This window comes from Macrobrachium nipponense, chromosome 26 (assembly GCF_015104395.2).
Source record: "Macrobrachium nipponense isolate FS-2020 chromosome 26, ASM1510439v2, whole genome shotgun sequence".
Classification (NCBI taxonomy): Eukaryota; Metazoa; Arthropoda; class Malacostraca; order Decapoda; family Palaemonidae; genus Macrobrachium; species Macrobrachium nipponense.
The window spans coordinates 30,263,630-30,278,623 of NC_087215.1; the positions used below are offsets into that span (position 1 = coordinate 30,263,630).

The 14,994-nt window shown below is 35.8% G+C and overlaps 3 protein-coding genes across 3 annotated transcripts; all 3 read right to left on the bottom strand.

Annotated features, from left to right (window-relative positions):
- Positions 1–6: 6 nt before the first annotated feature.
- Positions 7–1,289, bottom strand: LOC135199796 (cuticle protein AMP2-like). The gene is made up of 3 exons (XM_064227937.1): positions 1,198–1,289; positions 463–668; positions 7–259 (listed from the first exon to the last, which is right to left on the bottom strand). Exons 1-3 carry the CDS (start codon positions 1,204–1,206, stop codon positions 70–72), a joined length of 405 nt encoding a protein of 134 aa, XP_064084007.1. The 5' UTR covers positions 1,207–1,289; the 3' UTR covers positions 7–69.
- Positions 1,290–7,662: 6,373 nt separating this feature from the next.
- Positions 7,663–8,912, bottom strand: LOC135199797 (cuticle protein AMP2-like). The gene is made up of 3 exons (XM_064227938.1): positions 8,883–8,912; positions 8,200–8,405; positions 7,663–7,994 (listed from the first exon to the last, which is right to left on the bottom strand). The coding sequence occupies exons 1-3, from the start codon at positions 8,889–8,891 to the stop codon at positions 7,805–7,807; spliced, it is 405 nt and encodes a 134-aa protein (XP_064084008.1). The 5' UTR covers positions 8,892–8,912; the 3' UTR covers positions 7,663–7,804.
- A 4,216-nt stretch (positions 8,913–13,128) lies between these two features.
- On the bottom strand, positions 13,129–14,497 carry LOC135199798 (cuticle protein AMP2-like). The gene is made up of 3 exons (XM_064227939.1): positions 14,467–14,497; positions 13,714–13,919; positions 13,129–13,488 (listed from the first exon to the last, which is right to left on the bottom strand). The coding sequence occupies exons 1-3, from the start codon at positions 14,473–14,475 to the stop codon at positions 13,299–13,301; spliced, it is 405 nt and encodes a 134-aa protein (XP_064084009.1). The 5' UTR covers positions 14,476–14,497; the 3' UTR covers positions 13,129–13,298.
- Between the last annotated feature and the right edge of the window lie 497 nt (positions 14,498–14,994).

Here is a 14,994-nt window from a genome sequence, read left to right on the forward strand (position 1 = left end):
TCAAACGTTGAGGTCCTTATAACAGTCTGGAAGATCTTCCTTCCAACTAGAATTCCTGGAAAGTAGCGTTTAGTTGATGCGTCGTCCTTGGTCGTCGAACTGGACTCCCTGTCTGCGGAATTCCTCAGCAATGCTGAGCAGTTCCCGTACGTGTTCAGGGAGAGGGTGAGGAGTTGGCAGGATGTCGCTGGAAGGCTGGAATCCAGCCCCGTCGGCCACGAACTCAACGCGGGTGACCCCTCCAGATTCCAGGGGCAGTCTGGAAAGGAACAAAATGTAAGTTTTTACTGTTTCTCTAGATTTCGCTTCCAGATGGTATTTCTAGATACAGATGTTTCATGAGAGGAATCTTTCTATTTTCAATGTTTTTTTATTTTCGTTGGAGGAAATTGGCTGAAGCCGAGAAGGATACAACTGAAAGCAGAGGAGACGTTTGAGATCCTCCTCCGAGAAGCGACTCACACGTAATATCCTCTTATGCTGACGGCACCTTCGGCCCCTGGGGCGCCGGACACCTCCATCTCGAGGCCGTTGTCGGCGGCAAAGGCGTAGTTGAAGTTGCCGTCGCCCTGGTCGACTCTGTCGTCCCGCAGGAGGGCCACGACGCGGTCCTGGGTCTGGGGAGAGGCCAGGGACACGGCCACCAGGCCCAGGAAGACGACGATCGCCTGTGGAAAAGAAGAAGAGAATGAAAACATATGTCTGGCGTCATCCTTTCTGAATCTCTGCTAAAAATGATCCCTTTTCAAATCGACGGCAGGGAATGAATGTCATAACGATTCAGTCGATGCGTGTTTGTTAACAAAACATTCATCGATGATCAGACCTTTTGACTTCATTTGGGAAATTATCAAGTAAAAACACCTATAGTAATTTTTGTCCATTTAACTTTAACTTAAAATCAACGGGTTAATTAAAGCAGATTAACTAACAAAATCTTATTCTTCGAAACTATAGTCTCTTCTTCTTTAAAAGATTAGAAGGAAATCAGTTCAAATAAACTTTCCCTTAGATCTTGGAAATCCAAAGAAATGTTATTTTTGGATCGTAGAAATATGACCCTTGTGTCCCATCAACTCTGAGGACATGACACAGCAATTCTGAAGAATAGTCAATTATAAGTTCCGAGAATAATGGTTCTTTAAGAATCAGGCGCAGGAGTGCAGCAGATTCCGGAATATCTGTCCTGTCACTTACTGACTTCATGGTGCTGGAAACCTCAGACGAATGATGTTAAGGAGCCAAGTTTCGGGTCCTTTTATACGCCCATCAGTCGGAGCAGGACGGAGAGATGGATTCTGGGGTGGAGTGAGGGAGAGAGGAAAGAGGTATTATTTAGGCGGTCAAGAAGAAGCAACATCCTACCAGAGCCTGCTTGGGGAAGGTCATCTACTAAGGAGCAGGTGACAAGGCTAACCTCATCTCAGAAGAAGTCCTACTGGAGGGAGACCTGTTTTCCCCTGATCTCCGTTATCAATACAAAAGGGACCTGAGGTCAGGCAACTGGCAGAAGGGCCATCCAATTCTTTATGCTCGTTCTTAGTAGAATTATTCGTTAGGATATACTATTTGCGTCACAAAAAGAAAGAAGAGCGACGCTGGATGAAATATCCCGGTCTCTAAAACCTTCTGTATATTCCTGCATGCACACTCACTATTTATATACACACACACACACACACACACACATAATATATATATATATTACATACACACACATATATATATATATATATATATATATATATATATATATATATATATATACAATATCTGATTCTCATGTTGAAAAGAATTTAGATTTTGTAAACAGATTAACCAGGAAAACTCCAAAAGATGATGGAAGAATGGTAAGCTTTAATGTTAAAATTCTGTTCACTTGTGTACCTGTCAACTATGTCTTAGAATTTTTAAATAGCGAACTAAATAAACATGTCATATCTCAGTCATATCACACTGTGCGTGGTTGACACTTGTTTTATTTTTAATGGGAAATTTTACCAACAAAAATTTGGAATGCAGATGGGTAATTACATGTCCACAGTATTATCAAATACTTCCATGGAACTTTATGAGTCTAGAATAGCTAATTCAGTTATGGCAGATATTATTTTCTGGGTTAGATATCTTGACGACGTATTTGCGGTACTGAAGACTTCTATTGAAATTCAGAAGATTTTAAGACCTCAATAATTTAGTTCCCGCCATAACTTTTACGGTTGAAAAAGAAAAACGTAGTGTCATCTCATTTTTGGAGGTTACAGCTGCGAAGTCAGTTGTAAGTTCTAGCTACAAGTTTAAAATACACAGAAAACCTACAAATAACAAATTTTGGGTACTGACAATGCGCAATGCTCGTAAAAACATAGAAGAAAAATGTTTTTCTTCACTTTTTTTTCTTCTATGTTTTTACGAGCATTGCGCATTGTCAGTCCCCAATATTTGGATCAAGAAATTGAATACATAAGAAAAATAGGAAAAGATTTATGTTATCCTTCACATATATTAGATATTTGTTACAATAAAGCCCACAAAAAGTTTTATAGTGTAACACGGAGAAAGAAAATTCTAAGAACATTCTCAGTTTGCCTTATTTTAACGGATTTGAAACCATTAAATCATTGTTAAAAGCCTTTAAGGCCAACCTTGTTTTTTTCCTATAATAACACACTAAAAGGAATGTTAATAAAAAATTGCCCCAGGGAAAGCAACAACATAATATATAAAATTCCATGTATGGACTGCCCCTCTTTTATCTTGGACAGTCGAGCGAAGGCTTAGAAGTAAGATTAAATCAGCATAAATATTCTGTCAAAACTGAGCAAACATCTAATGCAATATTCATTCATTTAAGTGAAAACAACCACCAGATAAATTGGATTGATAGTTCAGTAATTGCAAGATCAAAAGATGTCTTATCATGAAATCTTTTAGAATCTGCCATATTACAACTTACTTCCAATTGTAATTTTAATATTAGTCGTGGCCTTTTTCATTTAGACCCTTGTATTTGTAACATGTTTAAGAATGACCTCAAAAATATAATTACAGACTTAATACAAATTAGTTGCCTTTGAGAGATTTTCTTTGTATATGTATGTTTAATATGTTTTGTGAATAAGTTTTTCTTTATCAAAGATCTGAATGTGGTCAGCTGCCACCCTGTATAATCCTTTAAATGTCTTGTTCCTGGGTCTGAACAGTTGGACTTAATCTTTTTGTTCTTAAATTGTACCATGTTTATGCTTGTTTGGAAAGGTTACTCATTCTCCAGGTGTGTTGGATTCTAGGTACTAATCTCCTTATAATCCCTATCTGTCACTTATACGACCTTTCCTGCACTCTCAGTTTCTCATGTAAGTCAGTTTGTCTGCTAAGTAAAGGACGTTGAGTCAAAAGATCTTGTAGAACTCCGTTGTTTATCTTTCCTTCGTGGCTTATACCTTTATTTATGCATTTATCACGTTCCAAACTCTCGTGATTTAGTTATACAATTATATATATATATATATATATATATATATATATATATATATATATATATATATATATATATATATATGTATGTATGTAAGCTCAGACAATGTCAAGGAGTTAATGAGGTACAATTGGAGAGAAAGGTCTCAGGTACAACACAAGATCAAGAATACCAGATGGTTAATTGTCAAAAGGGTAAAAATTAAAAGAGATAATCCAGGATTATCGGATATCACATGGTCACAAACCTAAACAGATTGACCCTAACCGAAATTACAAAGTTTCTTTACAGTTCAAAACATGTAAAAACTGAATATATTAATTTTGTTGCTTATATTTATCTACAACTTTTTTCATTATGAAAGCATCAAGTTTAAATAAACCAAGACTTAAATTTAGAATATTTCTATTATTTGACTTGATGAAACAAGATTCAATGATATTCCTTTTAACTGTGTCATTACATGGGATTAAGGCTCCTGCTTGACTCCAGTTGATAGGATGGTCTAAATCTCTCATATGTACGAATAATGCAATCGATATTTGCCCAGTTCTCACAGAATATTGATGCTGTTTGAGACGTTGTGAAAGAGATTTACCGGTTTGTCCGTAATAGACTTTATCACACTTTTTGCAAGGAATTTCATATATGCAGCCTGGAATATCTTTAGGAGAATTTTTGATTATTAAACTCTTGACATTAATATTACTGAAAACAACATTTATGTTGAAAAGCTTTAAAATTCTAGGAATATCTAAAAACCTTTCATCATAGGGTAATTTTAGAATGTTATTCTTACTAAATTCAAGTTTGTCATTAGTTGAATAAAATGTTTTTCTAGCTCTTTTCCATGCCACATCTACAAAAGTCCTTGGGTATTTACGTTTCATTGCAATATCATAAATAGTTTTAATTTCAGCGTCAATAAACTGCGGGCTACAGACACGTAAAGCCCTTAGAAACATCCCAGAAAAAACAGAGAATTTAACATTTTGATGGTGATTGGAGTAGTAATGAACAAAAGAGGCAATGTTAGTTGATTTTCGAAAGAATGAAAAGGTGAAATTTCTATAATTTCTATGGACAGTTACATCAAGAAAATTCAAATTACAATTTTTTTCTTCCTCTACGGTAAATTTTATAGAAGGGACTAAATTATTGAGATTATTAAGGAATTCCTGGAGATTTTCGTGAACTGGCCAAATACAGAAGATATCATCCACATATCTAAACCAAATAACTTTTTGGGGCAAAATTCTTGGTAAGAGTTTTGTCTAAAAAAATTCCATGTAAATATTGCTAAGGACAGGAGATAAGGGATTACCCATAGCCATGCCAAACTTTTGTACAAAAAATTCCCCATTAAAACAAAATTTACTATCTTTGATACATAACCTTATGAGACTAATGAGGTTTGCCACACTTATGGGAATGTCATGACGTTCTAACTCATCCTCCAAATATTCAAGTAAGTCATCTACACTTTTGACAATTAACCATCTGGTATTCTTGATCTTGTGTTGTACCCGAGACCTTTCTCTCCAATTGTACTTCATTAACTCCTTGACAATGTCTGAGCAAAGACGAAAGTGCTTGGATTTCTGACTATCATTTTCCTGTGGAATTCGCTTATTTATGAAGTCACGTGCATCTACTGTGATTTTTTAAGAATATATATATATATATATATTATATATATATATATATATATATATATAATATATATATATATATACACACACACACACACACACATATATATATATACATATATATATATGTATATATATATATATATATATATATAGATATTATATATATATACTATAAAAACTCCTTACTGTAAACCAAGAATAAACTGTAGATTAGCTTACACCAGTTTGTTCATTAGGGTAATAACATCACCTCACGGAAATCCTGATAAATATAATTTGAAAATTTTAATCAGAATCATATGGCTATAATGTCTATAACTACGTATCAGGCAGCATGCATAATATATCGACGGTACGAGCCTATCCGATCTAAATCATTACGCACAATCAATATCAGGCAATTTAATGAGATATTTATGCTGCACAATTCTTAAAAGCTGACATGAACCATTTACTATAATAATATCTCCATATAACCAGTAAAACATTGATAAAATGTATGCTTACATAAAAATACTTCATATCTGAATGATATAAAAATTATATATTATATATAATAATACAATACATACAATAAAGAAGATTAAGGGCAGGAACATGAAGAGATTCACATTATCTTTGCTTGAATCCTACGTTTTGTGACAACATCGCCACATCTTCAGGGATTTTTTCTACAAAAATAAAGTATAGAATGTTAACATAAAATAAGAGCTGATTACAAGATCCAATAGTTGAAAAGTTAAAACAGTTTAATGGTAAAATTACAACTCTCACACTCAAATTACATGCACACTTGATTAAAACAGACCAGAAGTACCAAACAACTTACAAATGACGAGAAGAACATTTAAAAATTTCAGCTATATTACACACACATAAAAATAACAAACAAATACAATAGAAAATAAAAGTCATACATTCACAAAACCACAGCCAAAAACAGCTCAACACTTAACCAACCTTTCAGCATCAAAGATAAAAACACACTAAAAGTAAATAACGTCAAGAGGCACAAGAAATGACAGAATAATTAGGCTAAAAACAAAGGGACAGCAGAGTAATGGTTGTTTAAGGTTGGAACTCGTAGTTTGATGTTCAGAGTTTCCAAAATCAACAGTTCGTTGAGTTCCCATGTTATATATATATATACGTATATATATATATATATATATATATATATATATATATATATATATATATATATATATATATATATATATATAATCACAGTAGATTGACGTGACTTCATGTTATAAGCGAATACCACAGATAAAACAAGAAGCAGAAATTCATAGCCCACCGCTTACGTCCATTCATAAGACATTGTCGACAATGTCTTATTGAAGGAAGAAAGCGCTCTGCTACCAATTTTTGCCTATTATTTTATCTGTGGTATTCGCTTACATAATATGTATATATATAAAGGCAGTCCAAGTAATGTTGGTGCTGAATATAACGAGAATGAATCTATTTACTTTTTATTGCAAACAACCCCAACAAACTTAGTTCTAAAAGCAGTTCAATGTCTGCAAATGATGAGTCAGAGTAGACAGCCGTGTAGTACACAAAATCAATTAAAGTGCCTCAGTGGCGTGGTCGGTATGGTGTTGGCGTGCCACCTCGGTGACCACGAGTTCGATTCTCGAGCATTCCATTGAGGTGTCAGACATTAGTATTTCTGGTGATAGAAGTTCACTCTCGACGTGGTTCGGAAGTCACGTAAAGCCGTTGGTCCCTTTTCTGAATAACCTCTGGTTCCATGCAACGTAAAAACACCATACAAACAAACAACAAAATCAATGACATTTCCATTTAAAACCAATCCTCAACATTATTTTGATGATTGTAGGTTTTAGATGCAACTTATGATGAAAACAGAATAGTTGACCTATGGTACATCACTATCCCTTGCCGGATATAATGAGTACAAAGCCTCAATAAGCTAAATGGGAACGACTGTATTTTCCCGAAACACGAAATTGGTTAAAAAATGAAGCTTTCGATCGTTTGGACAACGGTTCCTCTTCAGCCATATCTGCAACATGGCGTTAATCTTTATTTCATTTCTATAGATTTCAGATGCAACCTCTTTATGAATAATAGAATAGTTTTACATGAATCAGATTTTAGGTCTATATTAAAATTTCAAAGGTATTTGAAGCCTAATTTGCAATGTAAAAGTGAGAGTTTAGTTGTAACTTTAGACGTCATGACAGTTAATGACGGTATATATTTTGTCGTTCTTTAGTTTCTTAACTTTCACTAAATCTATTATTAACTTTCTTTAGACTTTTCTTAATAGAAGCGACCTTAAATGGGAGAAACTTATCAAAAGATTCATTAAGATTCAGAATCATTTAGATTCGAAGTAGAGGGCTACGGAGGAGGTGGAGATATACCTCCTCTGAGAAGTGAAGGACTTCCTTTGGCAAAGGGAAACCAGGAGAGGGGAAAGAATTCCAGAAACTGGAACACACAAAACCACGAATAATGAAACACTTTTATGATGTCTGAAAAAGAGATATATTTTCGTAATTTCGTACTTCTATCATACACGCATTTACCCCTTTCGTAGGGCCTTCGTTAAGCCTTAAGGAACAGGTTGCTGAGGCCCTTATATAACAGTGTCTGGAACATCTTCCTTCCAGCTAGAATTGCTGGAAAGTAACGTTTAGTTGATGCGTCGTCCTTGGTCGTCGAACTGGACTCCCTGTCTGCGGAATTCCTCAGCAATGCTGAGCAGTTCCCGGACGTGTTCAGGGAGAGGGTGAGGAGTTGGCAGGATGTCGCTGGAAGGCTGGAATCCAGCTCCGTCGGCCACGAACTCAACGCGGGTGACTCCTCCAGATTCCAGGGGCAGTCTGGAAAGGAAACAATAAAATGTAAGTTTTGATTATTCCTTTTGATTTCGCTTCCAGATGGTATTTCTAGATCAAGATGTTTCATGAGAGGAATCTTTCTATTTTTATTGTTAGTTTTTTCGTTGGAGGAAATTGGCTGAAGCCGAGAAGGATACAATTGAAAGCAGAGGAGACGTTTGAGATCCTCCTTCGAGAAGCGACTCACACATAATATCCTCTCATGCTGACGGCACCTTCGGCCCCTGGGGCGCCGGACACCTCCATCTCGAGGCCGTTGTCGGCGGCAAAGGCGTAGTTGAAGTTGCCGTCGCCCTGGTCGACTCTGTCGTCCCGCAGGAGGGCCACGACGCGGTCCTGGGTCTGGGGAGAGGCCAGGGACACGACCACCAGGCCGAGGAAGACGACGATCGCCTGTGGAAAAGAAGAGAATGGAAACATGTGTCTGGCGTCATCCTTTTCGAATCTCTGCTAAAAATGATCCCTTTTCAAATCGACGCCAGGGAATGGATGTGATAACAATTCAGTGGATGATCAGACCTTTTGACTTCATTTGGGAAATTATCGAGTAAAAAAACTTATAGCAATTTTTGCCCATTTACGTTTAAATTAAAATCAACGGGTTAATTAAAGCAGATTAACTAACAAAATCTCATTCTTCGAAACTACAGTCTCTTCTTTAAAAGATTGGAAGGAAGTCAGTTCAAATAAACTTTCCCTTAGATCTTGGAAATCCTAAGAAATGTTCTTTTTGGATCGTAGAAATATGACTCTGAGGACATGACACAGCAATTCTGAAGAATAGTCATTTTTAAGTTCCGAAAATAATGGTTCTTTAAGAATCAGGTGCAGGAATGCAGCAGATTGCGGAATATCTGTCCTGGCACTTACTGACTTCATGGTGCTGGAAACCTCAGACGAATGATGCTAAGGAGCCGAGTTTCGGGTCCTTTTATACGAACAGGACGGAGAGATGGGTTTTAGGGTGGAGTGAGGGAGAGAGGAAAGAGGTATTATTTGGGCGGTCAAGAAGAAGCAACATTCTACCAGAGTCCGCCTGGGGAAGGTCATCTACTACGGGAGGGAGACCTGTTTTCCCCTGATCTCCGTTATCAATACTAATAGGACCTGAGGTCAGGTAACTGGCAGAAAGGCCATCCAATTTTTTATGCTCGTTCTTAGTAGAATTATTCGTTAGGATATAGTATTTGCGACGCTGGATGAAATATCCCGGTCTCTAAACCATCTGTATATATACATATATATATATTATATATATATATATATATATAATATATATATATATATATATATGTGTGTGTGTGTGTGTGTGTGTGTGTGTAATATATAATATATATATATGTGTATGTATATAATATATATATATATATATATATATATATATATATATATATATATATATATATATATATATATATACAATATCTGATTCTCACGTTGAAAAGAATTTAGATTTTGTAAACAGATTAATCAGGAAAACTCCAAAAGATGATGGAATAATGGTAAGCTTTGATGTTAAAAGTCTGTTCACTTGTGCACCTGTCAACTATGTCTTAGAATTTTTAAATGGCGAACTAAATAAACATGTCATATCTCAGTCATATCACAGTGTGCGTGGTTGACACTAGTTTTATTTTTAATGGGAAATTTTACTAACATAAATTTGGAATGCAGATGGGTAATTACATGTCCACAGTATTATCAAATATTCCCATGGAATTTTATGAGTCTAGAATAGCTTATTCAGTTATGGCAGATATTATTTTCTGGGCTAGAGATCTTGACGATGTATTTGCGGTACTGAAAACATCTATTAACATTCAGAAGATTTTAAGACCTCAATAATTAGTTCCCTCCATAACTTTTACAGTTGACAAAGAAAACAATGGTATCATCTTATTTTTGGAGGTTACAGCTGCCAAGTCAGTTGTAAGTTCTAGCTATAAGTTTAAAATACACAGAAAACCTACAAATAACAAATTTTGGGGGCTGACAATGCGCAATGCTAGTAAAAACAAGAAAACATTTTTTTTTCTACATTGTTTTTCTTCTATGTTTTTACAAGCATTGCACATTGTCAGTCCCTAATAACTGGAACAAGAAATTGAATACATAAGAAAAATAGGAAAAGATTTATGTTATCCTTCACATATATTAGATATTTGTAAGTAACACAGAGAAAGAAAATCTAAGAACATTCTCAGTTTGCCTTATTTTAACGGATTTGAAACTATTAAATCATTGCTAAAAAGCCTTTAAGGTTAACTTTGTTTTTTCCTATAATAACACACTAAAAGGAATGTTAATGAAAAAATGGCCCCAGGGAAAGCAACAACATAATATATGAAATTCCAAAAACCGACTGCCCCTCCTTTAATCTTGGACAGTCGAGCAAAGGCTTAGAAGTAAGATTAAAACAGCATAAATATTCTGTCAAAACTGAGGAAACATCTAATGCAATATTCATTCATTTAAGTGAAAACAACCACCAGATAAATTGGATTGGTAGTTCAGTAATTGCAAGATCAAAAGATGTCTTATCACAAAATCTTTCAGAATCTGCCATAATAAAACTTAGTCGTGGCCTGTTTCATTTAGACCCTTGTATTTGTAACATGTTTAAGAATGACCTCAAAAATATAATTACAGACTTAAATACAAATTAGTTGCCTTTGAGAGATTTCTGTGTATATGTATGTTTAATATGTTTTGTGAATAAGTTTTTGTTTACCAAAGATCTGAATGTGGTCAACTGCCGCCCTGTATAATCCTTTAATTGTCTTGTCCCTGTGTCTGAGCAGTTGGACTTAAATCTTTTTGTTCTTAAATTGTACCCATGTTTATGCTTGTTTGGAAAGGTTACTCATTCTCCAGGTGTGTTGGATTCTATGTACTAATCTCCTTATGATCCCTATCTGTCACTTATACGACCTTTCCTGTCCTCTCAGTTTCTCATGTAAGTCTGTTTGTCTGCTAAGTAAAGGACGTTGAGTCGAAAGATTTTGTAGGAACTCCGTTGTTTATCTTTCCTTCGTGGCTTATACCTTTATTTATGCATTTGTCACGTTCCAAACTCTCGTGATTCAGTTATACAAATTTATATATATATATATATATATATATATATATATAATATATATATATATATATATATACGATAAAGAAGATTAAGGGCAGGAACATGAAGAGATTCACATTATGCTTGAATGTTACGTTTCGTGACAACATCGCCACATCTTCAGGGATTTTTCTACAAAATAAAGTATAGAATGTTAACATAAAATAAGAGCTGATTACAAGATCCAATAGTTGAAAAGTTAAAACAGTTTAATGGTAAAATTACAACTCTCACACTCAAATTACATGCACACTTGATTAAAACAGACCAGAAGTACCAAACAACTTACAAATGACGAGAAGAACATTTAAAAATTTCAGCCAAATTACACACATAAAAATAACAACAAATACAATAGAAAATAAAAGTCATACATTCACAAAACCACAGCCAAAAACAGCTCAACGCTTAACCAACCTTTCAGCATCAAAGATGAAAACACACTTAAAGTAAACAACGTCAAGAGACACAAGGAATGACAGAATAATTAGGCTAAAAACAAAAGGACAGCAGAGTAATGGTTGTTTAAGGTTGGAACTCGTAGTTTGATGTTCAGAGTTTCCAAAATCAACAGTCCGTCGAGTTCCCTTGTTTTATATATATATATATATATATATATATATATATATATATATATATATATATATACATATATATATGTATATATATATATATATCTATATATATATATATATATATATATATATATCATATCGTATATAAAATCACAGTAGATTGACGTGACTTCATGTTATAAGCGAATACCACAGATAAAACAAGAAGCAGAAATTCATAGCCCACCGCTTACGTCCTTTGATAAGACATCGTCGACAATGTCTTATTGAAGGAAGAAAGCGCTCAGCTACCAATTTTTGCCTATTATTTTTCCTGTGGTATTCGCTTACATAATATTTATATATATAAAGGCAGTGCAAGTAATGTTGGTGCTGAATATAACGTGAATGAAGCTATTTACTTTTTATTGCAAACAACCCCAACAAACTTAGTTCTAAAAGCAGTTTAATGTCTACAAATGATGAGTCAGAGTAGATAGCCATGTAGTACACAAAATAAATTAAAGTGCCTCAGTGGCGTGGTCGGTATGGTATTGGCGTGCCACCTCGGTGACCAAGAGTTCGATTCTCGACCATTCCATTGAGGTGTTAGAGATTAGTATTTCTGGTGATAGAAGTTCACTCTCGACGTGGTTCGGAAGTCACGTAAAGCCGTTGGTCCCATTTCTGAATAACCTCTGGTTCCATGCAACGTAAAAACACCATACAAACAAACAACAAAATCAATGATATTTACATTTAAATCCAATCCTCAACATTATTTTGATGATTGTAGGTTTTAGATGCAACTTATGATGAAAATAGAATAGTTGACCTATGGTGCATCACTCTCCCTGGCCAGATATAATGAGTACAAAGCCTCAATAAGCTAAATGGGAACGACTGTATTTTCCCGAAACACGAAAATGGTTAAAAAATGGAGCTTTCGATCGTTTGCACAACGGTTCCTCTTCAGCCATACCTTCAACATAGCGTTACTCTCTATTTCATTTCTATAGATTTCAGATGCTCTTTATGAATAATAGAATAGTTTTACATGAATCAGATTTTAGGTCTATATTAAAATTTCAAAGGTATTTGAAGCCTAATTTGCTATGTAAAAGTGAGAGTTCAGTTGTAACTTTAGACGTCAGGACAATTAATGACAGTATATATTTTGTCGTTCTTTAGTTTCTTAACTTTCACTAAATCTATTATTAACTTTCTTTAGACTTTTCTTAATAGAAGCGACCTTAAATGGGAGAAACTAATCAAAAGATTCATTAAGATTCAGAATTATTTAGATTCGAAGTAGAGGGCTACGGAGGAGGTGGAGATATACCTCCTCTGAGAAGTGAAGGACTTCCTTTGGCAAAGGGAAACCAGAAGAGGGGAAAGAATTCCAGAAACTGGAACACACACAAAACCACGAATAATGAAACACTTTTATGATGTCTGAACAAGAGATATATTTTCGTAATTTCGTACTTCTATCATACACGCATTTACCCCTTTCGTAGGGCCTTCGTTAAGCCTTAAGTAACAAGTTGTTGAGGCCCTTATAACAGTGTCTGGAACATCTTCCTTCCAGCTAGAATTGCTGGAAAGTAACGTTTAGTTGATGCGTCGTCCTTGGTCGTCGAACTGGACTCCCTGTCTGCGGAATTCCTCAGCAATGCTGAGCAGTTCCCGGACGTGTTCAGGGAGAGGGTGAGGAGTTGGCAGGATGTCGCTGGAAGGCTGGAATCCAGCTCCGTCGGCCACGAACTCAACGCGGGTGACTCCTCCAGATTCCAGGGGCAGTCTGGAAAGGAACAAAATGTAAGTGTTGATCATTCCTTTGGATTTCGCTTCCAGATGACATTTCTAGATCCAGATGTTTCATGAGAGGAATCTTTCTATTTTTAATGTTTTTTTTTTTTTTTTTTTTTTTTTTTTTTTTTTTATCGTGAGATTGCTTGCTGAAGTCGAGAAGGATCAATTGAAAGCAGAGGAGACGTTTGAGATCCTCCTTCGAGAAGCGACTCACACATAATATCCTCTCATGCTGACGGCACCTTCGGCCCCTGGGGCGCCGGACACCTCCATCTCGAGGCCGTTGTCGGCGGCAAAGGCGTAGTTGAAGTTGCCGTCGCCCTGGTCGACTCTGTCGTCCCGCAGGAGGGCCACGACACGGTCCTGGGTCTGGGGAGAGGCCAAGGACACGGCCACCAGGCCCAGGAAGACGACGATCGCCTGAGACGAGAAGGAAGAAGAAGAAGAAGAAGAAGGGAATGAATGCATTAAAAGACTTCAGATATCACTTTATGAATCACCTTGAATAACCATCCTTTTCAATTGTGACGCCTGTGAACGTAAATGATAAATCACTGGTTGAAGATTTCAAACAGATGATGCTTGTCAACGGAAACCTTTAATTTAGGATGAATTAATCAAGAAAATTGATTGATAAAATCTCGTTCTCAGACACAGTTGTCTCTTGTCTTGTAAATGATCAAAAGGAAATAATGTAGGCTAACTTTTCCTTTAAATTTTGGCGGCTCGATAATGCCTGTCAGTTGCCCAGCGAACTTTATAAATATAGCCTTCCCAATCCTAAGAATAGATCCTTTTGAATCCTAGGAATATGACCATCTGAGTCCTCAGAACATGACCTTATGTACTACAGAGTACACTAAAGAAATCTTAAGAAAGTGACGTTTTAGAAGTTCTAAGGATATGGTTCTTGAAAACCGAGCTACAGAAGTTCTGCAGATGCTGGAATGTCTTTCTTGTCACTTACTGACTTCATGGTGCTGGAAACCTCAGACGAATGATGTTAAGAAGCCGAGTTTCGGGTCCTTTTATACGCCCATCGGGAGCGGTAGGATGGAGAGAGGGATTTAGGGGTGGAGTGAGGGGAATGTAGGAAGGAGAAAGAGGAAAGGGGTACGTACTATTTAGGTGATCAAGAAGCAACATTCTTCTACCAGAGCCCGCTTCGGGAAGGTCATCTACTAAGGAACAGGTGACAAGGCCAACCTCATCGCAGTAGACGTTTGACTGGAGAAAGACCTGTTTTTTCCCTTATCTCCGTTATCAATACAAAAGGAACCTGAAGTTAGGTCATTGGGAGAATGATATAATCCAACCATTTCATTCTCATTTCTGTCATTGCAAAATATGTTTTGCTTCGTTCTCTTTGTTGTAAAATGATTCTGTCTTCTATGTTCGAGCACAAAAAGGAAGTCAACTACTTAGAGAATACACACACACACACACACACACACACACACACACACACATATATATATATATATATATATATATA

Bases quoted from the DNA above. Each gene is read 5' to 3' on its own strand.
- LOC135199796 (XM_064227937.1), bottom strand. The intron at 260-462 runs GTGAGTCGCTTC...GTTCCTTTCCAG, and splicing joins AGCATAAGAGGATATTACGT to ACTGCCCCTGGAATCTGGAG.
- LOC135199797 (XM_064227938.1), bottom strand. The intron at 7,995-8,199 runs GTGAGTCGCTTC...TTTCCTTTCCAG, and splicing joins AGCATGAGAGGATATTATGT to ACTGCCCCTGGAATCTGGAG.
- LOC135199798 (XM_064227939.1), bottom strand. The intron at 13,489-13,713 runs GTGAGTCGCTTC...GTTCCTTTCCAG, and splicing joins AGCATGAGAGGATATTATGT to ACTGCCCCTGGAATCTGGAG.